General features: G+C 38.8%; 1 protein-coding gene across 8 annotated transcripts in view; it reads left to right on the forward strand.

The window, feature by feature from the left end:
• Positions 1 to 27,480, forward strand: part of dysc (whirlin protein dyschronic) — a 417,061-nt gene that overhangs the window by 303,697 nt on the left and 85,884 nt on the right. For 7 of the 8 annotated variants that reach the window (XM_073980697.1, XM_073980695.1, XM_073980700.1 and 4 more), the window contains exons 5-9: positions 784 to 914; positions 16,872 to 17,161; positions 17,222 to 17,542; positions 17,609 to 17,780; positions 17,909 to 18,019. In XM_073980697.1, coding sequence (XP_073836798.1) covers positions 784 to 914; positions 16,872 to 17,161; positions 17,222 to 17,542; positions 17,609 to 17,780; positions 17,909 to 18,019 — 1,025 coding nt within the window. Of the gene's footprint in view, positions 1 to 783; positions 915 to 1,121; positions 1,149 to 16,871; positions 17,162 to 17,221; positions 17,543 to 17,608; positions 17,781 to 17,908; positions 18,020 to 27,480 lie in introns of all 8 variants that reach the window. The other variant, XM_073980699.1, reaches the window with a different exon arrangement.

Raw genomic sequence — 27,480 nt, forward strand, 5'->3', positions numbered from 1 at the left:
CAGTTTCCAGAAGAAAGAGAATCTGTCTCTTCTCTAAGAGCTTAATGTAATAAATACACTGTTGTTGACATACACACTCATCCCCAAACCCTTATCCCAATATACCCTGCCACATTGCTAAGTATATGTAAGAGAACTTGTGGAACTTATGAACTTTATTTAAACGCTTAGTAACACTATTAGCTGTTGTCATTATTATTGTTGTTTCCCACTCAACCCTACTCACTCATCCTAGATTTTTTTGTTCCATTTCATATACAGGTGTGTAAAAACTTTTGCAATATTGCCATCACAAATATAGGTGAAATTCCCCACCCCGAACAGTGAAGAAGGTCTTCATGTACACATTGCAGTTTTCTGTTTATATTTATTTTTAATTGTATTAAGAGAATGAAAATAACAAAATAAAATAACTAAGAAATAATAATAGCATTTATTTTCTATCTGCATACAGATATTGATTTTCATAACAAGGCAAGTTCTTGTAGCAAGCTATCACAGATGGCAATATTATTGACAGAAGATCTCATACGGATATGTGGAAGTGGCATCACTTGATTAAATGAAAATTGTATTGGATTTTATTAAATATAAATATAATTTGTATGCAATTTCTTGGAAGAAATTGATATTTATGTAATTTTGTTTAGAATAATTTAATTGAAAAATAACATAAAAATGCAGGATAACTTAATTATTATACCAATTAAATATTTAAAAATTGCATAAAAACTATATTTTACTTATTATGCCACGTTTTTTATCTCTTCCGCCTCATTCCAGGCCTTGGTGTTTATATATCACGCATCGAGGAAAATTCCGTTGCCGAGCGTGCAGGTTTGCGTCCCGGTGATACTATCCTAGAGGTGAATGGTACACCATTCACTTCAATTAATCACGAGGAAGCGCTAAAAGTAAGTATTCCTGTTGTATTCTAATTTTACTTATCCCCTTAAAGAGATAACTTAAATTAGAATACACTTTGCCATGACTTATTTATATAGAGAAAAATATTTATATATTTAAACAAATATTAAACTTATTCACTTTTACACTATAAATTTTAATTTGTGAAACAATTTTTATTTTGTTTTGAAAATAACCGAAAAACTTGTACCAAGCTAATAATAAAATTACATCAAAATAAGGCAAGGATAATGAAAGAAATTTTGTATAGAATTTGTCAATGTGTAGAGTATATCGGTGTCCGTTTGATTGCTAAAATGTCTTGAAAAGTAGTAGGTGAGCTAGGTACAACATTTTTGGTTGTTATAAAAATTGTATAGTATAGAATAATGAGCATTAGTTTGAGCCTATAAATCCCTGTATAGAAGTTTTTTCCGGTTTAGTTGCTCCTACATTTAGGCTTGAATTATTTAAACATCACTGAAGTTATTTCCATATGAAGAGATAATTTTGTTTTATGGGTTGACTTGGGAGACGATATTAACACTGTATTGATTTATCTGACGCTCCTGTTGGCGACTTTTCTTTCAATATTCGGACCTGTCGCTTTAGAACAGCGATGGCTGCACTGCGCTGAGCAATTCACATATACTATCGGTGCTCAGCTGATAAGAAATTATGTTCAATAGTGTGAGAATCCGTCGCTGGTCTAGAATATGTAGTATATGAAAGTAGAACAGCATCATCAGTGCAGATGTATGCACCACATTGCATCCGTTTAAATACTCCTAAGATAATGTTTTGTTAGCCAGAGTAGGTCTGTTGTGCGCTCTAACCTACGTTTTTGTATGAAGAAAGGGCTAGATCTACTTTTATTATTTAAGGAATTATGTATCCTTGACAAAATCCCTGAAGTTTCTAAACTAGTTTACACTGATTTCATTAACTTCCTGTATGGTGTCGTTTCCCATGAGCTAGGGTTTGAGGTTTGTGAAAGCTGGGCTATTATAGAGAAAGTGTTCCAAAGTTTCGACGTCCTCTACGCATGCCCCGCAAATACTAAATTCTGCATTCCCACTGCTGCCGGTTCTAAGTACCGGATAACTCATCTACCACTGACCATCACCTCAACAATAATAGCTGTGTTCCTTTACTTACCTGAGGTTACCATTTGTTACCATTTTTAACCTGCATAGCGTTCCTTAACCCCATAAAGTGGCAGCAATTTTTAAGAGAGTGAGAGAGGAGAGATAGCACATATGCCTTTCTCTTCTACCACAGGCTACCAGACAAATTGCTGCAAGTAAAAAATGGTAGAACTGATTTTTCGACTTTTGTTTGACGATTATTTCACAATGAAGAAAATATGAACGAAAAACAGAAGAAAAAGTCGAACGTTGACAAAACAAATTTAACAAGTAAAAAAGTGTCAGTCGGCTTTGCCGACAGATATATACCCTCAGCCAATGTGAAGCAAAATTTTACCTCCGGACAGATCGAATGTATTTCAGGTCTCTTCAGAATGTGGCCCTTTTTGGACATTTGAACTTGCCGACAACAATGTGGAATAGGAATTAACTGCACTTAGACACAAATGATGAACTTTTATAGTGCAGGTACCCTTAGGGAGGACCGATATGGGCCATTTTAGAAGTTAAACTAAAGTTTGATAAAATATTAGGAGATCCAAAGTGATATTTTTTTAAAATATTGGGGGGAAGTACCGAAAGTTGTGGACCGGTATTGCCCATGTGACTAAGTTTGGATATAATATAACGAAGACCAAATGTTTTACCAAATCAGTTGAACAGTTCGAGAGTTATCGTGTTCTCCGACCGCCACATATGGTGACATAGGGGTTTTTTACACCTTTCGGGCTGTTTTCGCAAGAAATATGGACTTGCCCCTGAAAAAACGTTTACCGTCGTAATGGAGGTAGCGAATGCAAATCGCTTCAACAAAAATCTAAGTGATTCGAGAGCAGGTCTTAAAGTGAACTTATCCGAAATTTTGTGTGAGAGATACCAGAAGGAGTAGACAAATTTAGTCCATATTCGAACCTGATCTATATCTGGTAGATATATTAGTATGTGCAAAGTATGGATTACATCGGTCACTCCCTTCAAGAGTTATTGTGCACACAATTTTTCCGATCATTTCTGAAGTTTTGTGAGGGAGGTACCTGAAGGAGTGGACCGATATAGCCCATCTTCGAATTTAAACTATGTTTTGATAAAATATTACGAAGGCCACATTTTGGACCGAATCGACAGCTCCGTTATCATGCGCTCCTACCACTACACAAGGTGTCATAGGGGCTTTTGCACCTTTCCGGCCATTTTCTCGGGAAGTATGGACTTGCCCCTGATGAAACTTGTGCCGTCGTATGGGGGGAAGTGAATACAAGTTGTTGCAACAAAAATCAAAGCGATTCGAGAGCAGGTCCTAAACTGAACTTGTCCGAAATTTTGTGTGGGAGGTACCCGAAGGAGTAGTCCGATTTAGTCCATATTGAATTCTCATCTAAGTCTGGTAGAAATTTCACGATGTGCAAAGTATGGACCAAATCGGTTACTCCCTTCAAGAGTTATCGTGCGCACAAATTTTCCGAACATTTTGGAACTTTTGTGGGGGAGGAACCGGAAGGAGTGGACCGATATAGCTCATCTTCGAACTTAAACTAAGTTTGGACTAAATATTACGAAAGCCAAAATTTGAACCGAATCGGTTCATCCGTTCGAGAGTTATCGTGCGCACCAGCCAGCCAGACAGACAGACGGACGGACATTGCTCAATCGACTCCAAATTGTCTAAAACACATTTCGTCCAAACATACTTGGGGTCTAAAACCGTTATTTCGATGAGGCACATTTTGCCCGTATGAAAGTGTATATACCCTTTCTAGCCTAAAGGCTGAGGGTATAAAAACTGTGAAATAAAAGACGAAAATTGATTTTTTTATGTTTCTTTTTGACATTGCTACCAGATCTACCATTTTCCGTTCTGTTACTTTTCTTGTAAAAATGTTCATGAGAGAGCAATTTCGACACTTTTCTCTTTTACCACTTTTACCATTAAAAAAGTAAAGGAACAAAGCTAATGTGTTTGTGTTATTGAATTTTATTTTCGCTATGAGATCGGCAATATATTCCGAAATGCCCCGAGTTCTTTTGGTCCGTGCCGGGATAGAGAAGACACCAGCCATGGATCCGTCCATATACTCATACAGCAATCTGCATAGTAAAAAACTATCTCGATTGAGTTTCACTCTTCACTCATTCCAAGTGTGGGAGTAGCACTGTGTACATACTGCCGATGAATACCTGTGACCATCGTTATATGCCTAATATTAGTCCGCTTTTGGAGGGAAATAACTGTCTGGTGCTTCAACGCTCATCATAACCTTTTGCACTTCACCTTAGGCAATGGCCAGAGAAGAACAGCGCTAGGAGATCAAATCGTTAGCCCCACATGCAGAGAAGTGATATTGTAGAAGCAATCATATTCTAAGAACAAAATAGTGTATTTTAAAAATCTGAAAATGTATATATTTAAGCAACAATATATTTTGTGTCATTATGTTTCCTGACACAAAATATATGGTTGAAATAACAGTATACATTTTGAGATTTTTAAAATACAATACAATACAATATCTCTTGTCTGCGTGCACAGTTTGCACGGCGATCGAAGACGCTTCCACTAGGATACAAGAGGTTGGCAAAGCTCGCTCATCGTCTCCGTTAACCGTTAACCACCCTATTTCATAACCTCTAACCGCCGTTCTTTTATAAACCACAAAAAAGGATACAGACAATGTGCAAGGCACCGCATCAGAGAGCTGTCCATTGCCTCAGAGATGAGAGAATCTGCCGGTACATCATCACAGCGGTAGCCGCTTGTTACATTCCTGATAATCGAATACCAGAAATTGGAAATTCCCAACAAAGTGGACGGAAGTGACAAATGAGAATGATGAGCCGAAATGAAATCTCAATAAATAATGCTGAAGCAACTGAATGACCCCCGGGGTTGAGTATTTGAGAACTGTTCTCAACTTATCGTTAGCTACCCATATTGTACCAGAAACCTGGAAAGTTGGCAGGGTGGTACCGCTACGCAAGCCAGGCAATATGCCAGCAGAGACGAATCGATCAGGCTAATTTCCCTGCTTTTGCCAGTAGAAAATATTTTATAGGCACTACTCCTCCCCATGATGAGAAGCCGTTTCCCATTTACCCAACCTCAGAATAAATTCCCTCAAATGTAAAGCACCACAACAACATTACACGCTATATTCACAAATATCAGTCGAGGACTGAAGAAGAAAATGTCGTGCGACCGAACAGTCATGATTATGCCTCTTTGCCCAAGTCCTTTATTACCATCAATTATGCCAAACTATTCAAGGACATATAGAATGCTTCCCTCCGGGCGTGTTAGAAACGTTTGATAATAAACTATTGTGTGGACGCCAGTCGTTTGTAGAATTCAGAAATATGAAGTCCAAGACCCGGAGAGTGAAATAGGGAAATCTCTACCTTTCAGAAATTCTACACCCTCTAGACGGCCTACAGATAGTAATGTATGGGGATGAGTGTACGATCTTGGCGTCGGGTCCTACAGTCGATGACATATGTGATAGGTTAAATGTCTACATAGCTGACTTAGTACAGTTGTTCCATCGGAGAAATATGAAAATATCCGCCGTTAAACCCACTGCCACACTGTTCACCACCTGTTAATTTTGTCGACAATTATCGATAACAGCAAAAATGAGTTACAGAATCCCACTACTGGACGGCTGAAAAGAGGTATTTCATGAAAATATTGGTTTACGGTTTCGTGATTCGGACCACTAACTACCCCAATATATTAGTTGTAAAGTTCCACATAATTTTTAAATCGTCCGCGTAAGCCATAGCTATTTGCGACAAGATTAACAACAAAGATTGTTCCACAACATCCCATACGGGACAAGTGAGACTTCTCTCATATCAATGAGTGCACCCCGAGTCATATTAGCTCAATGATATGGGACCTACCGAGTCCGAACGGCGAGTCCTACGACACAACTTGTAGAGAAGTTTTACATGGCTGAAATACTCAGGAAATGTCGCCAACATTACTGAGGGGTATTTTGCCACCGATGAAAATTTTTGATGTAGCATGGCCGGGGAATCGAACCCACGTCCTTCTGCGTGCAAGGCGGGTGTCCATACCATTGCACCACGGTGGCTCCCGACAAGATTAGAAGTAGGAGAAAGGTTCTTAAGTCGCTGACCGTCAGCACGTGGGTTGCTGAAAAATAAACCATGCTGACAGTTAATCAAGCAATATACCTGTCTGTGGTAAGCTGTGCGGTACCATTGTGGTATGCAAATGTTGGCGCTACGCCGTTAAAGAATATTCAAACCTACCAGAATGTCACCCTGACTACTGCAACAGTGGACCATCTTGATGAGAAGGCGAAGATTTGCCGGTGAATCAGGACAACAGGATGCCGAGAGCATCCTTGCCACAAACTTGTGGACAAGCTTCGACTACGCAGGCACGTCAGGGGAGATCTTCATGCTCTAGAGGAAGAGGTCAAAAGGTAAAACAATGACCTTTGGATCAACGGTCTATTAGGCAGGCAGCTCGAAAGTGTAGTGTGAATGCCATAATCGGAGACCACAATCCATCCATTGCAGCAGAAGAATGCCAGTTGCTAACGCAAACACAAGAAGGTTTAGCCAAATTAACATCCGGATAATGAAGCCAATTCATTTGGTATTGTGCCCGAATTGACAGCACGACATCCAACCCATGCCCTGAATTTCTACAGTCATTCTGCAAAGCGAGTTTGAATTCATGTATATTTTTGCCTTATTAAGGCGAAGACCATTAATATTGATATTTTTAAATAATTCTCTTTAGAGTTGAGCTCCTATGACCAAAGAGGTACATTGAAAAATTAGGAGTCTACCGAAGTCACATACATCCAACCACTATGCTACGTTTCACGAGTGGTTAAATCCGATGTTGTTTTTGTGGCAGAAGCATTAAAACGTCATCTGTACAACAGACTTCATCAAACCCTTCTTTGGAAAAAAGTCCATAATAGATTATTTACGGTAGTAACCCAGAGAGATAATAATATTTCAGCCTGGTTTGAGACGTGATACGCCATAACCTTTGTCTTTACCTTACACACAATCTCTTCACATTCAAAGTCTTATTATGATTGCCAAAGACTTTTATCATTGATTCCGTCACGAGTTTGATGTTCAATTCTTTGATTTAGTCAAGCAAGGGGTCGCATCTTTTCTCACCAGTTATAGTTTGCCACATTCCCAAGCATTTGATGTATTGTTGATAATCTCCCGGAGAAAATAAAGGCTCTTCAATTTGCTAAATGGTTTGCTGATAGTTTTATGTTGCCTACCAGAGCCTCTACTGGTGTCGATTACCGCATGACACAGTTCGCCCATGTGTTTTTTTAGCTACTTTGGCGTAAGTTGATGGATACCAGGGACGTACGCAGGGGGGGCACTGGGGGCCCGTGCCCCCCCCGAAATGGTTTGGTCGACTACAATTTTTTGAGCTACTTTAAAAATTATTACGATTTTTTCTCTAAAATAATCTTTGTCTTAAAATTTCAAATGAAAACTGATATTGTTTTGAAGGTTCTGTACTGAAAATGTACTTTGTCATCAAGTTGTCTAAGAAATATTTAATTTTTTTTTTTTGAATGCTCTTTTTAGAGAAACTTCCAGTAAAACTGAATTCCTTCTTTATGCCATGCCCGTGTTTTGGAATTCTGTAATGAATATAAAGGTCTTGAGGCTTTAAACTCATTTTGTATTCAAAACATTTACAAATTCAGTATTGTGCGGATTAGAAGTACATAAAATGAAATGTCTATTGGACAATATGTACGACATATCAAGGGTTTTCCGTGGTGTATATCTCGAAAAGCAGTTAGAAAATTGTTTCACTGCCTTAATCAAAATTTTGTATTTCTATTTTATATTAACTTGTTGCTAAGCAGTGGGATAAAATAAAGTAGAAAAATGTATTGTTGTGCATTATAAAGTGATAATATCTGCTATAAATAGCGTGCCCATCTGAATTTTTTCCTGTCAGTAACAAATTTGTAGCTGAAAACAACCGTAAACGAAATTAATGCTCAAACTTTCGTTATATGGTATTGTATTAAAATCTGCTGTTATTTGTATTGTATATTACGGTGCTCTTGAACCAGCTTTAAATGAAAGAAGCTTAGATGAGAAAATCGAAAAACAAAAAAATGCATTTTTAGGGTTTTTTAGTTTTAGACGGTTTTGCTGGGAAACCATAAGCCCCATCAAAACGGAACTAAAGAAAATGTTGTAGCAGTGAAAATTATCTACAATATTGCTCTTATATGATATTTTCGTAGTTTTTACAATTTCTGAGATATAGAAGTTCAAATTTGGACAACTCACTGACTGTATCGTCGCCTTATAAAACAATGTCAGGACTACAATGGTACAACCGAGTAAAAAAATTACGAATCCCAATCTTGTAAAGATTTTTCACAGCTACACGATTTTCTGTAGTCCCATTTCGACAAGACTTACTGTTTTGAAGCAAATCGTGAAATCCTAACAAAAAACCTCAAAATGTGACCTGAACTTCTATATCTTAACAAGTAAAAAAGTATCAGTCGGCTTGGCCGACAGAGATATACCCTCAGCCGATGTGAATTGAAAATTTCATCTACTGACAGCTGGAATGTATTTAAGGTGTTTTCTGAATTTTATGGCCCCGTTAAAGGGATATCGTGCATACCATTTTAGTGACATTCTATAAATATTGGGGGGAAGTAGTGGACCGATATGGTCCATCTCCGAACTTAAACTAAATTTGGACAAAAAATTACGAATCCCAAATCCCAAATTTTGGACCAAATCGGCAGATCCGTTCGAGAGTGATCTTGCGCTCCAACCACTACACACGGTGTCATAGCCTATGACTCATAGGTGTTTTTTTGCACCTTTCAGGCTTTTTTCTCAAGAAGTATGGACATGCCCCTGATGAAACTTGTACCGTCGTATGGGTCAAATCTTGAGCAAAGTCCAATCCGATTTTTTCGAGACCTAGAGTAGGTTCGAATATGGATTATATCGATTCACTCCTTCAAATACCTTCAACACAAAATTTCAATTACCCGATTTGACGGAAACATCCTAAAATTACGTACATATCAAATTCTGAAACTTCTTGGCTATACAATTTATAGAAAAAAATTGGCTATGTAGCCCGTATTCGATCTGTTTATATATAAAAGTCTCAACTCACACAGCCTGAGGGTATATCTCTGTAGGCAAACCCGAATGTAACTTTTTACTTGTTTTCCAGAAAACAAAAGTTATGCATTTTCATAAGTTTGTCTCCGCTGTGCCGACAGGAGTGATTGGTCGTTGGAAAGTTTTTAAGGTCATCGAGTCCATAAACATCTAGTCGTACAATTAAGATAGAAATAAGCGGGAACAACAACCATTGATGAATCAGATGGAGTTTTTCGTCTTAAACTATTTTTTCAGGATTTAGCTAAAATGTTGCCGAGCGTTTTTAGAGATATTTTTTCGACCATGTGTTAGAGTAGTCTCAAACAGTACTGCGAGTTGGATTCGGAGTCTATGAACCGTAGTCTGTATATCCCGACTCCGTGCATAAACACATTCCTATTTTCTTAATGTAAATTTCTGATTTTTTAGTTGGCTTGCACGGACTCTATCACTTCTGGTAAAATAGTAAAGTTTTGGTGTTTTTATGCACTAAAGAATATTATTTTCTTACAATAATACAAAACTTTCTTTATGGCACTGAACTTAGTGAGTGATAAAGAAGAAACGGCGTTATGTTCAGATCGAACTATTTATATCCTCCAAACAATGTATATATCTATTCGAAATATTCGCGAATTCAATCCTTGCGTTCGAACGTGGATCTATTTTCACCACTTTTAGCATGGAAATTCTCCCAACAAAATGATTTCCAAAATCCATATTACTGACGATATTTTTAAAATCTATGCTAATAGCCTCGAATATAGAAAATGTTTCGAAAGCTATTCGCTGCGGGATTTAGAACCCAAAATGCCAAATAAGAGCTAATGTGGTTGAAAATTTTGGGATACACCAAAACGTACATATATATGGGTAATATTAATTTGAAAGATTTTTTAGTTATTGCTTCATTTCTGTTGGAGAATTTGGTTAAAAACTTTCGTAAGGAGACTATGCCGAACGTGGTCTGATATGGTTCATCCAAGGACTAATATACTATAATCAAGTCCATATTTCAATCTTGTATCTAAAATATTGTGATCTCTCTCTTTTGAATGTATATACTTTGTGACAATATTGAATATACATAAAATCAATTAAAACCCCTTTAAAATAGCTTTACGTAACGATACACAACATTTTTAATTTTCATGATTTTTGGTCAAGTTGGGCCCCCCCCCCCCCCCCCGAAATGAAATCCTGCGTACGTCCCTGATGGATACCCATTTTAGATGATTGAGTGGTCGTTGTCTACCAACATCTTCTTGGAATAATAACCTTTCCGTCGGTCAAGGCAATCTTAACTCGAAGCACTTAAAGACTCTTTTTCGAGTTCGTCGACTTCACAGTGTTGTGCTCATTGGGAGTTCTGATCATTTTTGTCGTTTTGTAGAGTTGTACCATATGAAGTATTTGGAACTATCTAACTAGTTCACTACGCAGTCCCAATCACCCACATCATTTGTATGAACTGCGTATACGTAATATCACACGTTAGATTTTATGACGTTACTCATTCGTTTGGGAACCAGTACAGTGAACTAGGAACTAGATTAACCAACTCTACCGTTTTGCCAATGAAGTGGGGGGAGTGTTTTTGATCTCCTTGGGAGTATCCTGCTGTCTTATTTAGCCGCGCCTGGTTCTTCGTAACTTGTGTCCATTTGCACCTGACAGCTGCTTCTTCCTTGTTGAGAACTTTGCAATTGTCTCGTCATCTCGTCATCATCGCCTTTAGTGGAAATTTCCACGGCTGTTGTGGTTGTTCGGATTCGGAGTTTGAGTCGCTACTTGTCACTGAAAGTTCGGTCAAGTTTAAGCTAGTACTAGTAGCTTGAACTGCAGGAACCGTGATTTTTTTACTGCTTATTTCAAGTCAGACTACGTTATGGAAAGGCTGCCTTGAAAAACTTGCAGCGGGGTTTGTTGTGCCAAATCTGACTAGCTTTATACCGATAGTGTTACTCTGTTAACCGCGTTAAGCGGCACAAGTGTGGTTTGATGAAGTTACCGATTTCAACCTCGGGTGACTTCGATCCGAGACGCGCCACTTCATTTCCTTCGATGTTAAACGGGGCCAAAAATAAAGTTACAATTGATTTTAAGGTCCCCAAGATGTTCTTGCAATCTAAAAACGGCTGCAGCTGAGATATAATATGATCTTAGTGATTTAAGGGTCCTTGAATATCGAAGTAGATAGTCACCGGGTCATCACACCCCTTTTCCCATTGTTTATCAGTTCTAAAGCCTTTTTGATTGCGAAGTTTTCGACATGGAAAACACTACAACTTTCATTAGACTTATATGAGAGTAATAGGTTGTTCCAGTTTCCATCTTAGAGCCATCGTTATAAATAACTATACCGTCTAGAGGTGGGTTTTTTTGGGTCCATGCCTTCCTGTAAGATATCTGTATATTTATTAGCTCATTTGATACTCGAATATATTGACTGATTTGCTCGGAGGTCAGTGGTAGTTCTATTGGATATATGACCGTAGCGTGACCATATTCTTAACTGAGTCATAAATTTAGCTCCTTGAGCTACTGGAGATCCAGAAGTACATTGAAGGCAGCCTGTGGCATCAGCTTCGCGGCAACGGTGATTAGGATTGATGTCGATCTTTAGACGTTATTTAATTTACATAGATACGATATCCAGGTGCACCGTGATGCTATGGTAGGCACACTGTAGCACGGATGCCTATTAATCACTAAAATAAAAAGCTCACGCACAAATAGATTTAAAAAAAATATTTTTGTTTTGAAAAATTTTAGGAAATGAAAAAATAATATTTCTCGAGAATTATTTCCTGTTGCACGAATGAATAAACTAAAGCCTACTACTCCTACTACTTACTTACTTACTTAGCTGGTCCATTACAGAACATTTGATCCATAGACCGAACTAAGAAAAGATCTCCAATTCTCTATGTTTAGTACTTCGCTTTCTGGAATACCGCGCCTTGCCATCTCTTCATCCACTTGTTTGCGCCATCTATACTTTGGCCTGCCAATTCTGCATACACCGCCATGTGGCTCGAATTTATACGCCTTTTTAACGGGTTCATCATCGCTCATTCTTAGTACGTGGCCTAGCCAACGCAATCGCTGCATCTCGATACGTTTAACTATATTGATGTCGTTGTATAGCAGATACAGCTCGTGGTTCATACGACGTCGATATTCACCGTCAACACAGATTAGTCCATAGATTTTTCGAAGTATTTTTCTCTCAAACACGCCAAGCATTGCCTTATCTGCTTGCGCAAGTACCCAGGCTTCGGAACCATACATCAGCACGGGTAGTATCAGTGTTTTGTAAAGCGTTATTTTTGTTTGACGAGTTGTGGCTTTGTTTTTGAAGTGCTTACTTAAGCCAAAGTAGCATCTGTTGGCCAATACAATTCTTCGTTTTATTTCACAACTGATGTTGTTTATTGTGTTTACGGCGGTGCCGAGGTATACGAAGTATTTTACTACCTCAAAGTTATAGGAACCAACTACAACAGTTCGATTCCCCGGCCAAGCAACATCAAATTTTCAACGGTGCCAAAGTACCCCTCAGTAATGTTGGCGACATTTCCTGAGTATTTCAGCCATGCAAAACTTCTCTACAAGTGATGTCTTAAGACACGCCGTTCAGACTCGGCGATAAACTGTAGGTCCCATATCATTGAGCTAATATGAATCGTGGTGCACTCATTGATATGAGAGAAGTCTCCCTTGTCCCATCTGGGATGTTTGTGGAACAATTATATTATAACTTCAACAGTTGGTCCGATCTTAATGTACACATTGCGCGTCGACACCATCAACTTGGTCTTCTAGCCGTTTACCGCCAGACCCACTTTAGCAGATTCTCCTTCGACCTTCATAAAGGTATCGGTTACTTCTTTTACTGATCGTCCCATGATGTCTATATCATCAGCATAAGCAAGTAACATGTGGCTATTGGTGTAGATTGTGCCACTTCTTTTGTTGAAAAGATCACACGAAACTTCTTTTGGTACAAAATTCTTCGGAGAGGTTCTTTCCTATTTTAACTGAAGATCTTGTGTCAGTTAGAGTCATTTTACAAAGCCGAATGAGCTTTGCGGGGATACCAAATTCAGGCATGGCTTGGAATACCTTTGAACGTAACGGGAAGGCTGCTTTATAATCGACAAAAAGGTGGTAGGTGTCGATCTGCATCTCTTGCCAGGACTTGCCAGGTCTAAAGCCGCATTGGTATGGCCCAATTATTTCGTTGACCATGTGCTTTAGTCGTTCGCACAATATCCCTGACACTATCTTGTAGGCGATAGGGAGAAGACTTATGCCGCTACAGTTGGAGCATAAAGTCTTATCTCCTTTCTTATGAACGGGACACAGGATGCTCAGGTTCCAATCGTCGGGTACGCGTTCTTCCTGCCAGATGGAGCTAACTAGTTGATGCATACACCTTATCAGCGTGTCGCCTCCGGTTTTAAACAGCTCGGCTGGTAGGCCATCAGCTCCTGCTGCCTTATTATTCTTCAGCCGGTTTATTGCTGTCTTTACCTCATCTTGGCCGGGTGGTATACATTCAATACCACCTTCTGTGATTGGATCTGTGGTATCTTCGTCGACTTCGCTACTATTGGCTACCAGCAGTTTGGAAAAATGCTCGTTCTATATCCTTAGCACACTACCTGTATCAGTTACCAGATTACCTCGCTGGTCTCTACAGGAGGATGTGCCAGTTCCAAAGCCATCAGTTTGATGTTTCACTCTTTGGTAGAATTTTCGGACTTCATTCTGTCTCCTGTACATCTCGATTTGTTCACACTCCCGCTATTTCATCTCTCTCTTTCTCCTGCGGAAAAGACGTTTCTCCTCTCTCCTTTTCTCACGATACTTCTCTCGTGCGCTACGCGTTGCTACGGATTGTAAAGTAGCCCTATATGTCGCATTTTTCTCACGACACTCCTGGTCATACCATGGATTCCTTGGTGGAGGTCTCTGGTATACAAGTACTGATTTTGCGGCTGTTTGCATGGAGTGGGCAATGTTTTGCCATTGTCCTGATATGTTATCGGGACGAGAAGTGCTTTGATTAAGCAGTTGGGCCAGTTGAGTGGAATATGCTGTGGCTATCTGTTGTGATTGCAGCTTACCGATGTCCAACTTCCGTGTTGTGTCTGTTCGTACTTTGTTTGCTACGTTTAATCTGGTACGTACCTTTGCTGCAACAAGGTAGTGGTCCGAGTCTATGTTTGCACCTCGGAACGATCGTACATCCAACACGCTTGATGCATGTCTTCCATCTATCACAACATGATCAATTTTATTACTTGTTCTTTGATCTGGCGACAGCCAGGTGCCCTTACGAATATCGAGATGCTTAACTACCATGTTTTTTGCAGCTGCAAAGTCTATCAGCCTCATACCATTGTCAGATGTTTCACTGTGGAGACTGAAATTCCCGACTGTTGGGTCAAAGATATTCTCCTTTCCAATTTTGGCATTAAAATCGCCTAGAATAATTTTAATGTCATGGACAGGGCAACGGTCATGAGTTTCTTCTAAGCGCTCGTAAAATATACATATCTGTGGTCTGTTCGTCCTTGTCTTCAGTGGGAGCATGAGCGCAAATAAAGCTGATGTTGAAGAATTTTGCTTTTAATCGAATTGCAGCGAGTCTTTCATTCACAGGGGTAAAGCTGGAGACCAGATGTTTATACCTCCGACCAACTACAAATCCGCAACCAAACTCATGCTTTGGCAGCTATAATACAGTGCGTCACCTTTAGGTGTTGTTGTGACGCCTTTCCCAATCTATCGTATTTCCTGTATGGCAGTAATGTCGGCTTTGTACTTTTCAAGTACATCTGCCAATGCGTAAACTGCACCTTCTCTATAAAGAGTGCGAACATTCCGGATTCGATTCGCAGGCCAGACATTACATTATCAACGTTGTCGAAAATACCCTTATTGTTATGTTAGTGATATTTCTTAACATTTCAGCCATCAAAAACTTCTTACAAATGGTGTCTTAAGACACGCCGTTCGAGCTCGGCGAAACGGGGTGTACTGATTGATATGAGAGTAGTCTCCCTTGTCCTTTCGTGGATGTTTGTGCTAATAATTATATTACGTATTACATTGTAGATATGATGCCTTGTTCAAAGTATTCCACCATACTAGAATTCCACAGGCCAGAATTGGTAGTATAATGGTCGTAAAAACTCAATGGATGACTAGTGATTTCAGCTCTGGCAAATGAAATTCTTGCAGGGATACAGTGCTGTTAGAACTCTCGTGGAGCGTTCCTCGTCGTTTCTTTACACGTAAATTGGTGATCCACAATGATGCTGAGGTACTTGGCTTCTAGGCTCAAGGTAAAGTGAATGGTTAGATTTTCCTCTTGTTCATGAAGAGAACCAGCACGGTCAGTCAAGACCATTGTTGTGTGCGTATTATGACCACTGGCAGTGGGTACACACTCGGTAGGAAAACTAACAACCACCGTTCTTTTCTCAACATAATGTTGATGCGTGCGTACCTTCTAGGCGTAGCAATACTATCCACATATGAACGTATAAAAGTTTCTTACAATACCTCTTCATAAGATAATATAAATAATCCACGACCTGCTTCAGATTTCTGCAGCATTACTCTTCAGACCTGCTTAAATCAACTTGAGTCAACGTGAGTTCGTCACAGAACCCTCAGATAAATACTTTAATTCTTAGGTTATTTTAAGATTAGTTTTATAAGTCTTATAGCCTATTTTTATTATAGATTTTTGCCGGGTTAGCATTCTATGTGAGGATTTATTTGACTTATAGGCAATGAAGTTGACATTTTAAACCCAGTGGGTTTATTAAATCCGGAAAAATTTAGGTTTTTATTTCGAGTTTTGGTGTAATTAGGAATACTAAATTAATTAGGAATACTTTTTAGTAGAAGACGTCAGATTACTCCAAGCAGACATCCCTTCCATATTATAGTCTATAATATATAACTTTGAAGTAGAATATTTTCACAAAAAAACCCGAAAAAACTACAACACTAATACACTTTGAGAAAAAATTGGCAATAGAATAAGATTTCTATTCTGTTCTTCATGTTATATACGTATGTATGTGATACTTACGACTTTTTTAGTTTATGATTTGCCCAAATATCTATATTGAGTTCAATACTGCACTGAATACCAAAAGAACACGCTGAATTACAAAAAGTTACACACAAAAATGGATACAAAATAAAATGCACACAATTTCTATTTACACAATATCACTTTATTCACAATAAGGATAGCTATCCTTGCATATCCTTGACACATGTTACATAGCACTCACTCACACAACACCTTTCAAACAAATCACCAGCACTGCCTTATTTGAAAGATTACTTTCCCTATTCCAAAATTTGCTTTGGAATTTGTTTTGTTACGTTGCTTTGATTTTCACTTTCCCGTATTTCTCCACCTAGTTTATTACTACTCTCAATCTTTCTATCTCTTTTTTCGTATTTTATTTTATAATTCATTTAAAATTTATTTGATTTTGGTTTTATTTGTTTTTATATTCGTTTTTCCTTTGTTTTCGTTTCTTTCGAACTTTCTCTCCTGTTTCTTCTTCTTCCTTTTTGTCTCTTCTATTGCCACATTTTTTCTTAACGCAGAGATGTGTGCAGATATTGAAATCACAACGTCAAATCAGTATGACGGTACGATCACCACCCACGCTTAATTCAACGGCGCCGCTGCATGGTTTTGGTCCACCTTCTCGTGATCCGATGTATGCTTCAATGGCTCCCCTGCTCACACAACCGAATGCACTGCCACCGGGTGCCGCCATAGGAGCAACAGGTTCGTTGCCATATCGACAAACATGTTCCTGGATGGATAGACACGGTAGACCTGCCTCACCGCCCATGGAATATGGAGGACGTAGAAGTGATCGAAGGGATAGGTAAGAGAGGCATTACATTGTATTAAATTAAAGGATCATTTGAAAAATTTTTTATTCCAGAATACGTTGTGTTGAGTTATTAATAGAACCCGGCCAATCATTGGGTCTAATGATACGCGGCGGTGTGGAATATGGCCTGGGTATCTTTGTAACGGGTGTCGACAAGGATAGTGTGGCCGATCGTGCCGGCCTCATGGTGGGCGATGAAATATTAGAAGTCAATGGCCAATCCTTTCAAGATGTTACCCATGACGAGGCTGTTAGTCAGTTGAAATACCACAAGCGTATGTCGCTGGTCATACGTGATGTGGGTAAAGTGCCACATTCCTGTACCTCCATTGAAATGGAGCCATATGATGCTTATAGTCCTACGGGGACAAGGTAACCTATATAATAAATAATACTTAACTCCTTTTAATTTAATTTATTTTAAATTTTCATCTTTAGAGCCCGTCGAAAAGGTCAAATCACCGCCATGGTAGAAGAGAAAGCCCGTTCACTTCTGCCTCGACACCATTTTGCAAGTCTTTCGTATTATATTGCCGAATATACTGCGAGAGCAATGACCATAGATGCCTTTGTAGCCGTCTTATTAGAAATGTTAGATACATATGAAAAGGTAAGTGGAGATTTTTGATACGACTTTGTATCCCTTTGTGAATAAATAGTAAATCTATATGCCAAATATAAAAATATTTGTTTTCTCACTTCTGTTCTCTCTCTATCTTTCCTTTTTTGCCTTTATAGCATACACTAGTGACGGAAATCCGTGAACTTATATTTCCTGAGGATCGCACACGATATGATGAACTGGTATATCGTAGAGAGCGCGATCCTTACAGTGGCGAACGATTAAGGGTAAGTACATTTATATGAAACTGTTTTTAAAACGTTATTAAAGAAGGGACGGGATATTGACGAAAGCTCCAAATACCGAAATCACTAAGAATCTTTCGCTGAATCTTTCTTAAGTTATAAAAAAGAGAGATATTCGATCTTTAACTGGACTTAGTCTGTGTGAGTCCTCGATTATCTAATTTGAAAAAGTACCTTTTGAGGTCTTCTATAGTCAGAAGACCACTTGAAGTCTAAAGTCACAATTATTCTCATATAGGGCTACTCTGCAATCAGTACCAACGCTTAGCGCACGAAAGAGGTATAATTAGAAAAGTAAAGAGAAGAAACGTATTTTCCCCAGAACATGAACATGGAAAAGCGGGAGGGTGAAAAAATCGATAGATACAGGAGCCAGAATGAAGTCCGAAGTCCAAAGAGCGAACCATCAAACGAGTTTGGTACAGACACATCCTCCTATAGAGGAGAGCTAAGTAATTTGGTAACAGATAAAGTATTCAGTTTTTCCAAACTCATCCAATTCTAGAAGATTGTATTCCAATTCTAGAAGATTGTATTGCGACCTCTAGCTTGATTAAAAAAAAAAACAGTAAGGAAAGGATCAAAGTCGGGCGGGGCCGACAATATGATACCCTACACCACTGTGAATATGTAAAATATAAATCGGAGCTATATCCAGATCTTAACCGATTTCGATATAATTTGGCACATTTATTTCCAGACCGAATTCAGTCAACATAAACAAAAACATTGTTCCACAAAATCTCATACGGGACAAGGGAGACTTCTCTCATATCATTTGAGTGCACCCCTATTCATATTTGGCTCAATGATATGGGACCTACTGTTTATCGCCGAGTCCGAACGGCGTGTCTTAAGACACCACTTGTGGAGAAGTTTTCAAGGCTGAAATACTCAGGAAATGTCGCCAACATTACTGAGGGGTATTTTGCCACCGTTGAAAAATGTTTGATGTTGCCTGGCTGGGGAATCGAACCACCGACCTTCTCCGTGCAAGGCGGCCGTGCATATCATTGCACAACGGTGGCACCGAATTCAGTCACACATTCCAAATATCATTGAAATCAGACTTATATAGCGTGTTTGGTGCAGCAAATTCGCGAAATCGGCCAAAAATATATATGGGAGCTATATGCAAATCTGTACCGATTTCGATATAATTTGGCACATTTATTCTAGACCGCATTCAGTCACACATTCCAAATTTCATCGAAATCGGACATATATAGCGTGTGTGGTACAGAAAATACGTCAAATCGTGCGAAAATATATATGGAAGCTATATCCAAATCTGAACCGATTTCGATATAATTTGGCACACTTATTCTTACGAGGGCAGTTCGGAAACTTCTTAGCCTAGCACAAAAAGCGGTGTATAAACAGAAAAATGTTAAGTGTTTTGGAAACTTCCGTCTCTGTTATGAACACATGTTAAATTTTGTTTCGATCTGGCAACTCCTTCATATAGAAACAGGTGTTCAAAAAGACGCATCCGCAATTTTTTATAATGTAAAAATTAGAAATGCTTGCTGTCATTAAATATTTACATAAAAAAGGTTTATCGGGGCAAGAAATTCATAATGATATGGTGAATGTGTTAGGTGAAAGTGCTCCTTCATATGCAACAGTAAAAAATTAGGTTGCTGAATTTAAACGTGGACGCACAGGTGTTGCATATGAACCACGTAGTGGACGTCCAAAAACAGTAACAACAACAGAAATTGATATGGTATTAAATGATCGACGAATAAAAGTGAGTGAAATTGCTAATATCATGGGCATCTCGAATGATCGAGTCCATTTAATTTTGCATGAAGAACTACAGATGAAAAAGCTTTCTGCAAGATGGGTGCCGCATTTGTTAACAGTCGATCAAAAACGCATAAGAATGAACATTGCTCAAGCTTGTTTGGATCGTTTTAAGCGAAATAAAATGGAATTTAAGCGTCGTTTCAACACTGTTGATGAGACATGGATCCACCACTATACTCCAGAGACAAAAGAACAATCCAAACAATGGACTGAAGCTGGAGGAAGTGCCCCAAAGAAGGCAAAAACAATTCAATCGGCTGGTAAGGTTATGGCAACGGTTTTTTTGGGACTTCAAAGGTATTTTATTGATTGACTATATGCAAACGGGTAAAACAATAAATTTAGAGTACTAATGCAACCTTTTGGATCAATTAAATGTACAAATTCGAGAAAAATGTCCTGGCTTACAACACAAAAAAATAATTTTTCATCAAGACCACGCTCCAGCGCACAAGAGTGTTTTAACAGTGGCTAAAATCAATGAATTAAAGTACGAGTTGCTTGACCACCCACCTTATTCTCCTGATTTAGCTCCCAGTGACTTTTACTTGTTCCCAAATCTAAAAAAAATTCCTTGCTGGCAAGCGTTTCACCTCAAATGAGGATGCAATTACAGTTGTAAACCACTATTTCGAAGTCCTTGAGGAAAACTATTTTAATCAAGGGATAGAATTGCTAGAAAAGCGTTGGACTAAGTGTATTGAAGTTTCAGGAGATTATATTGAAAAATAAAAATATTTTTGAAAAACTAACTATTCTAACTATTCTATTGGGATATCTCCGTTGTTTGACCATCTACGCCAACCTACTTTGCATCGTAGTAAAGGTGAGATTTTCTACCAGCCAAATCTGTGATATTATTCAATACAATTGAAATCCCAAAAATGAAAACTTGGGTTGAATTAGCTACTATTGCGATATCACCCTTGTTTGACGCCAGCTTACTTTACATTGTTGTAAAGGCGAAGTTTTGCACTTTCATTACCATGCTTTGCTCTTAACAGAAGCGGAGATATTCGCATGAGAATAAAACATTATATTTTTCTCCACATAAATTTGTTTGCCCATTCCGACCCCTGAATATGATCCCACCATCACTAAAATCTATAGGCTTCTTCGACTTCATTAACCCTAAATATTTTGTGACGATCCGATCAACATTGCGGATGGACACACATAGTTAAATCGACTCAGCTCGGCTTTAATTTTGGTATTTCGATGCGTTACAATTTGTTTGCCAAAACTAACTTGATCTGGTTGAGTCAGTCCTCTGCTGTCTGAGTTGAGTCCTCGAAAGATCGTATAATGAAGAGTAATGTCTTAGTAGTATTCTGCGGGCTTGAAGATTGCTGATGACATATGAGGCCTGAACGATAACTATCTGACCTTTTTCCACGCCTTTTTTCTTGATATGCTGGAATCAAATAAAGGCATTGGATCCGCAGTCAGGGCTGTACGGCCGATGACCCATCAATTCCACGTTTTTCCGGTCAAGCAGACGCTGGTTTGAATCAATGTGTTGATGAAGAATCACAGGAGACTTTAGGCAAACAAATTGTAGTGTACCACTCAGAATTAACCGTCCTACATTTCTGAAGCCATATCGTCGCCACACAGTCAGTTTTGCCGAAGAAACAGACGACCATTTGTTCGAAGTGCTTCTAACATGAACAACTTTCGTAGTTCTGTGACGATCTTATAAACGTCGTTTGAAGCACAACAATCGTTTAAATACCACGGTTACACTTAACCGGATTAACCCAGTGGGTTTGGATTTAAAATGTCAATTCCATAGCGCAAACGTCAAATAAATCCTCTCGAAGTGGGTTAACCCGGCAAAAAACTCTAGTGTAACCGTACTATTATTTACAATTTCTTTGCCCCAATCCACAAGAGCCATTTTTTAATTGATTGTCCAATTTTGCTGGATCTAACGAGAAAAATCCACTTTTTCGGTCAGTTGTTCATGCAATATCAAATGTTAGTTGGTGGAAGAAATGTCCAAGGATGCCTCTACCTCATGATATATAACATGGCGATCTTGCATTATCCGTTCATGCACGGCTTAATTTTTTTCTGGCACAATGTCGATTTTTGGCGACCCTTACGATTTCGTTTTCTGGCTAGTGTCAGCCACGACTGAATTCATTAAACCACTTTAAAACTGAATTCATTAAACCATAGTGCTATAAGATTACCCTTTATCAACATACAAAGATTTAATTTGATCGATACACTATTGCCGTGATTATCCACGTCGAAAGTTGTGATAAATGATCGGACGAAAATGGTCACAAGTAAATTCCATTTTTTTTGCAAAGTTATTTTTTCAAGTCTCTGTAAACAACACAACACAAGGTCGTACGACAAACTGTCTAGTACGTATAGGCTAAAAACTGTCAAACTATCTAAAAAATTTCAAATGGCGCCTGGCAACCAACGCTGTTGCCTAGGTCAGATAGGGGAGCCCTCGTATTTCTAGAACCACTCGATTCCATTTACCTGGATGATGTCTGGCATACACAAACATCAGTCATCATCTTCTTTAAATCTATGATCTCTAAAGACCACCATTCATACTTTTCTGAGTGGTTCGAGATCGCAGAAAATCCATGGTTCACTAGCTGGCCTAACAATAAAAAAGCAAATATTTACCACCAACAATAGTTTTATTGTTTTCTTAAGTAGTCTCCAGCATGACTTATACGTTTTTTCATGCGCTCAAACCAATTGTTGAATCCCGTTTTCCACTCCTATTTAGACACCTCCAAAATATGGTTTTTGAACGCTTTTACGGCATCTTCTGGCTACGAAAATCGTTGACCACGCCTTTTTTTCTTCATATGCTGGAATCAAATAAAGTCATTGGATTCCCAGTCAGGGCTGTACGGCCGATGACCCATCAATTACACGTTTTTCGGGTCAAGCAGGCGCTGGTTTGAATCAATGTGTGAGAGCTTGTCATTATGCAGAATCTCAGGAGACTTCTCGCAAACAAATTGTAGTGTACCACTTAGAATTAACCGTCCTACATTTCTGAAGCCGTATAGTCGCCGCACTGTCAGTGTTGTCGAAGAAACAGACGACCACTTGCTTCGAAGTGCTTCTAACATGAAAAACTTTTGTTGTTCATCGTCTTTGACGATCTTATAAACGTCGTTTGAAGCACAACAATCGTTTTTATTTAAAATTTCTTTGCGCCAATCCACAAGAGCCATTTTTGAGTGATTGTTCATGCAGGTGTGCAGGTGCAGGTGTTCATGCAATATCAAATGTTAGTTGGTGGAAGAACATACAAAGATTTAATTTGATCGATGTACTGTTGCCGTGATTATCCACGTCGTGATTATCCGGCGGTGTAGCCTAGGTCAGATAGTTTTCGTGCAGCCCTCGTATTTCCAGAAATACTCGATTCCATTTACCTGGATGATGTCTGGCATTCACAAACATCAGTCATCATCTTCTTTAAATCTATGATCTCTAAAGACCACCATTCATACTTTTCTGAGTGGTTCGAGATCGCAGAAAATCCATGGTTCTAGATTTTTTCGCCATCTACAGACGGACAGATAAATTCAAAGCATCAATTCTTATGGTAGCGCTATTACAGTTCTGGATACTCTACCACTCCTCCATTGCGCTTGTATTTACGGATCTCATCGGTGTCACATATCTTACCACAGACCGACAAACGAGGGATGCACGAAAACCACTTGGCCTATGCAACACCGCCTATTGCCAGGCGCCATTTAAAAAATTTGTTGGAAAGTTCGATAGTTTATAGCCTAAACTCGCTCAAGACAGTTTGTCATACGACAATGTTATGTGCTGTTTACAGTTACTTGAAAAAAATCACTTTCAAAAAAATGGAATTTACTTGTGAACATTTTCCTCGATGAATTTTTCACAATTTTCGACGTGGATAATCACCGCAAGGTTGTATCGATCAAATTAAATCTTTGTATGTCGATAAAGAACCATCCTATAGGACTATGAAAAACTGGTTTAATGAATTCAACCGTGGCCGGCACTCGCCAAAAAAACAAAGCTCACGACCTTTGTCGCCCAAAATCGGTCGTTATGACAGAAAAAAATATGCCGTGCATGAACGGATAATTCGAAATCGCCATGTTAAATACCGTGAGATAGAGGCATTCTTAGGCATTTCTTCCACCAACTAACATTTGATATTGCATAAACACATGGCCGCAAAAATGGATTTTTCCCGTTAGATCCAGCAAAATTGGACAATAGCTCAAAAATAGGCTCCTGTGAATTGGTTCATAGAAATTGTGCATAAAATCGATCGCGATGCTTCAAACGACGTTTATAAGATCGTCACAGATGACGAATCTAGCATCTATGCTTTGGAGGCTGAAACAAAGCAGGAATCGCCCGTATGTTAATGTAAGAAGCACTTCGAAGCAAAAGGTTGCCCGTTTCTTCAGAAAAACTGACCGTGTGGCGACTATACGGCTTGAGAAATATAGGACGGTTAATTCTGAGTGGTACACTATAATTTGTTTGCTAAATCTCCTGACAAATTCGAAAAACGAACAAGGGATCATCATTCTGCATCATGACAATGTGACACATCGATTTTTGAATGACCGGACAAAACATGGAATTGATGGGTCATCCGCCGTACGGCCTTGACTGGGGATCCAATGACTTCATTTTATTCCAGAATATCAAGAAAAAAAGGCGTGGTCAATGATTTTCGTAGCCAGAAGTTGCTGTAAAAGCGTTCAAAAACCATGTTTTAGAGCTGCCTCAATCGGGGTGGAAAAAGTGATTCAGCAATTGGTTTGAGCGCATAAAAAAGAGTATAAATCATGCTGGAGACTACTTCAGAAAGCAATAAAACTACTTTTAATGTTAAATATTCACGTTTTCATTCTTAGGCCAGATAGTTATCGTTCAGCCCTCGTATCGCGTTATTTATAATCAACAAGGTGCATTAATCTGCACAAAAGTGGTTCGGGCTAGGGGATTGAAAACATTGTTCCTACTTCAAAGCAATCTGTGACACTCTAGATATTCAGTGACATTCTCATCTTCACAGTCAGCAGTTTTAATGGCGTATATTAGCATATTCTTCTCGCGGAGAAACACAATATGATTGATTAAATAGAAGATTAACTTTTCACAAATTTCGTCGGCGATTGGTTTCCATGCGTAACGATATCTCTTCTTGATTTTCATTGGGATTGTGCTTTCTGAACATATAAAACTGTGTTTTGTGTTTTTGTATGTTCTGTAACGAATATACAAAAAACAAAATATAGTATTTTTCTGAACAACAAGTAAGAAAGTATCAGTCGGCTTTGTCGACAGAGATGTACCCTCAGCCTATGTGAATTTAAACTTTGAACTTTTGTGGGGGACGTATCCTAATGAGAAGACCGATATGTGCCATTTTATAAGTTCAACTAAATTTGGACAAAATATTAAGATATCCAAAGTGTGGACCAAATTGGTTGCCCCGTTCATACAATTTTAGTGATATTTTTTAAATATTGGGGGAACGTACCAGAAGTTGTGAACCGGTATTGCTCATCTTCGAACTGATACTAAGTTTGGACAAAATATGACGAAGACCATATTTCGGACCAAATCGGTTGATCAGTTCAGGAGTTATCATGCTCTCCAGCCACTACATATGGTATCATAGGGGTTTTTTACATTTTTGAGGTTGTGATTTTTAAAATGTATGGACTGGTTCCTGAAAAAACTTTTACCGTCGAAATGGAGACAGCAAATGCAAGTTGCTTCAACAAAAATCAAAGTGATTCGGGAGCAGGTCTTAAAGAGAACTTATTCGTAATTTTGTGTGATAGGTACCCGAAGGAGTGGACAAATATGGTCCATATTCGAACCTGATCTATATCTGGTAGATATATTAAGATGTGTAAAGTACGGACCAAATCGGTCACTCCTTTCAAGAGTAATCGTGCGAACAATTTCAGGAGGTACCTGAAGGAGTGGACCGAGGTGGCTTATATTTGAACTTAAACTATGTATGGAAAAAATATTACGAATGCTAAATTTTGGACCAAATCGGTAGGTCAGTTCGAAAGTTATCGTGCGCTCCAACAACTACACACGGTGTCATAGGGGTTTTTTGCACCTTTCTGGCTATTTTCTCAGGAGGTATGGATTTGCCCCTGATGAAACTTAAACCATCATATGGGGGGCAGCGAATACAAGTTGGTACAACAAAAACCAAAGAGATTTGAGAGCGGGTCCTAAACTGAACATTTCCGAAATTTTGTGTGGGAGGTACCCGAAGGAGTGGACCGATTAATTCCACATTGGAACCTCATCTAAGTTTGATAGAAATTATACGATGTGCAACCAAATCGGTTACTCCCTTCAAGAGTTATCCTGCGCACAAATGTTCCAAACATTTTCGAACTTTTGTGGGGGAGGTACCGGAAGGAGTGGACCGATATAACCCATCTTCGAACTTAAGCTAAGTTTGAACAACATATTACGAAAGCCAAATCAATTGATCCGTTCGAGAGTTATCGTGAGCACCAGCCAGCCAGACAGACGGACGGACGGACATTGCTAAATCGACTCCAAATTGTCTGAAACTGATTTCGTGCAAACATACTTGGGGTCTAAAACCATTATTTCTATGAGGCACATTTTGCCTGTATGAAAGTGCATATACCCCCGTTAGCATAAATGCTAAGGGGTATAAGAACAGGGTAAATGCACAAAACGACCACGAAACCGAGATAAAATCGATTAGTTGTCAATGATAGGCACACCTAAATTTTTCTGAGTGACATTTTTGCAGAACATTTCGAAGCTGAAAAACGTCATCTTGTAGTACTTTTATAGCGGCTCTTAAAATAAAGGACGAAAAGAACATCAAAGGAAGCGAGTTAAAATTTCGAAGTGCTCTACGAAAATAATCCTCATTCGATTTGACTGAAGACATGTCATCTCAAAAATAAGCTAAAGCAATAGTGAACAATGATATAACGCTAATTCTTGATGGCTTACAGGGTCTCTAGCAAAAACTTCATCACGCCATAACGCGGAAGTTCGACTCAAGGCGGATCTGTCCTTCGGAGTTCTTAATATACTCACCAAGGCCATCCATCCCCAAAACGAATTATCTCATTCCCAGACTTTCACCTTCATTTGTTGCATAGTGTATTCACACCACCGGACTAATTGTTCTTCGGTAGTCGTTAGGTCTAACCATCATTGGCCTTCAAGATTGCCATACGAAACGTATTTCGTTTAAATATCTCTCACGGTCTGTACAGATCATGCACGTACTTTGCACGGTGATTCACTATATGCACTTCGCGCTTGAGTTTTGGAGCGAAAAGTTGCGTTGTGGAGCTTTTTACGGTTTTGTATTTCATTCCACGTTTCTGACCCAATCCAGGGTTCTATATTTTTGGGCTTAGTACCGAGAACAGTTTTTGCTCATGTTTTGCATGCTTGTTAGCCAATTGTTCTGCGGTCACCATTAGAGTACCCGGATATTTTCAGATTTTTTTTACGTTAAGAACAAGTTTTCAGCAATATTTGAAAATCCAATCAATTCTGATTAATTCTCCTTTCAAACACAGTGACAACAGATGAACAAATTTAGTTGTATAGAA

The sequence above is a fragment of the Musca autumnalis genome, unplaced genomic scaffold (assembly GCF_047663935.1).
Source record: "Musca autumnalis isolate F117 unplaced genomic scaffold, ASM4766393v1 scaffold_4, whole genome shotgun sequence".
NCBI classification, from domain to species: domain Eukaryota; kingdom Metazoa; phylum Arthropoda; class Insecta; order Diptera; family Muscidae; genus Musca; species Musca autumnalis.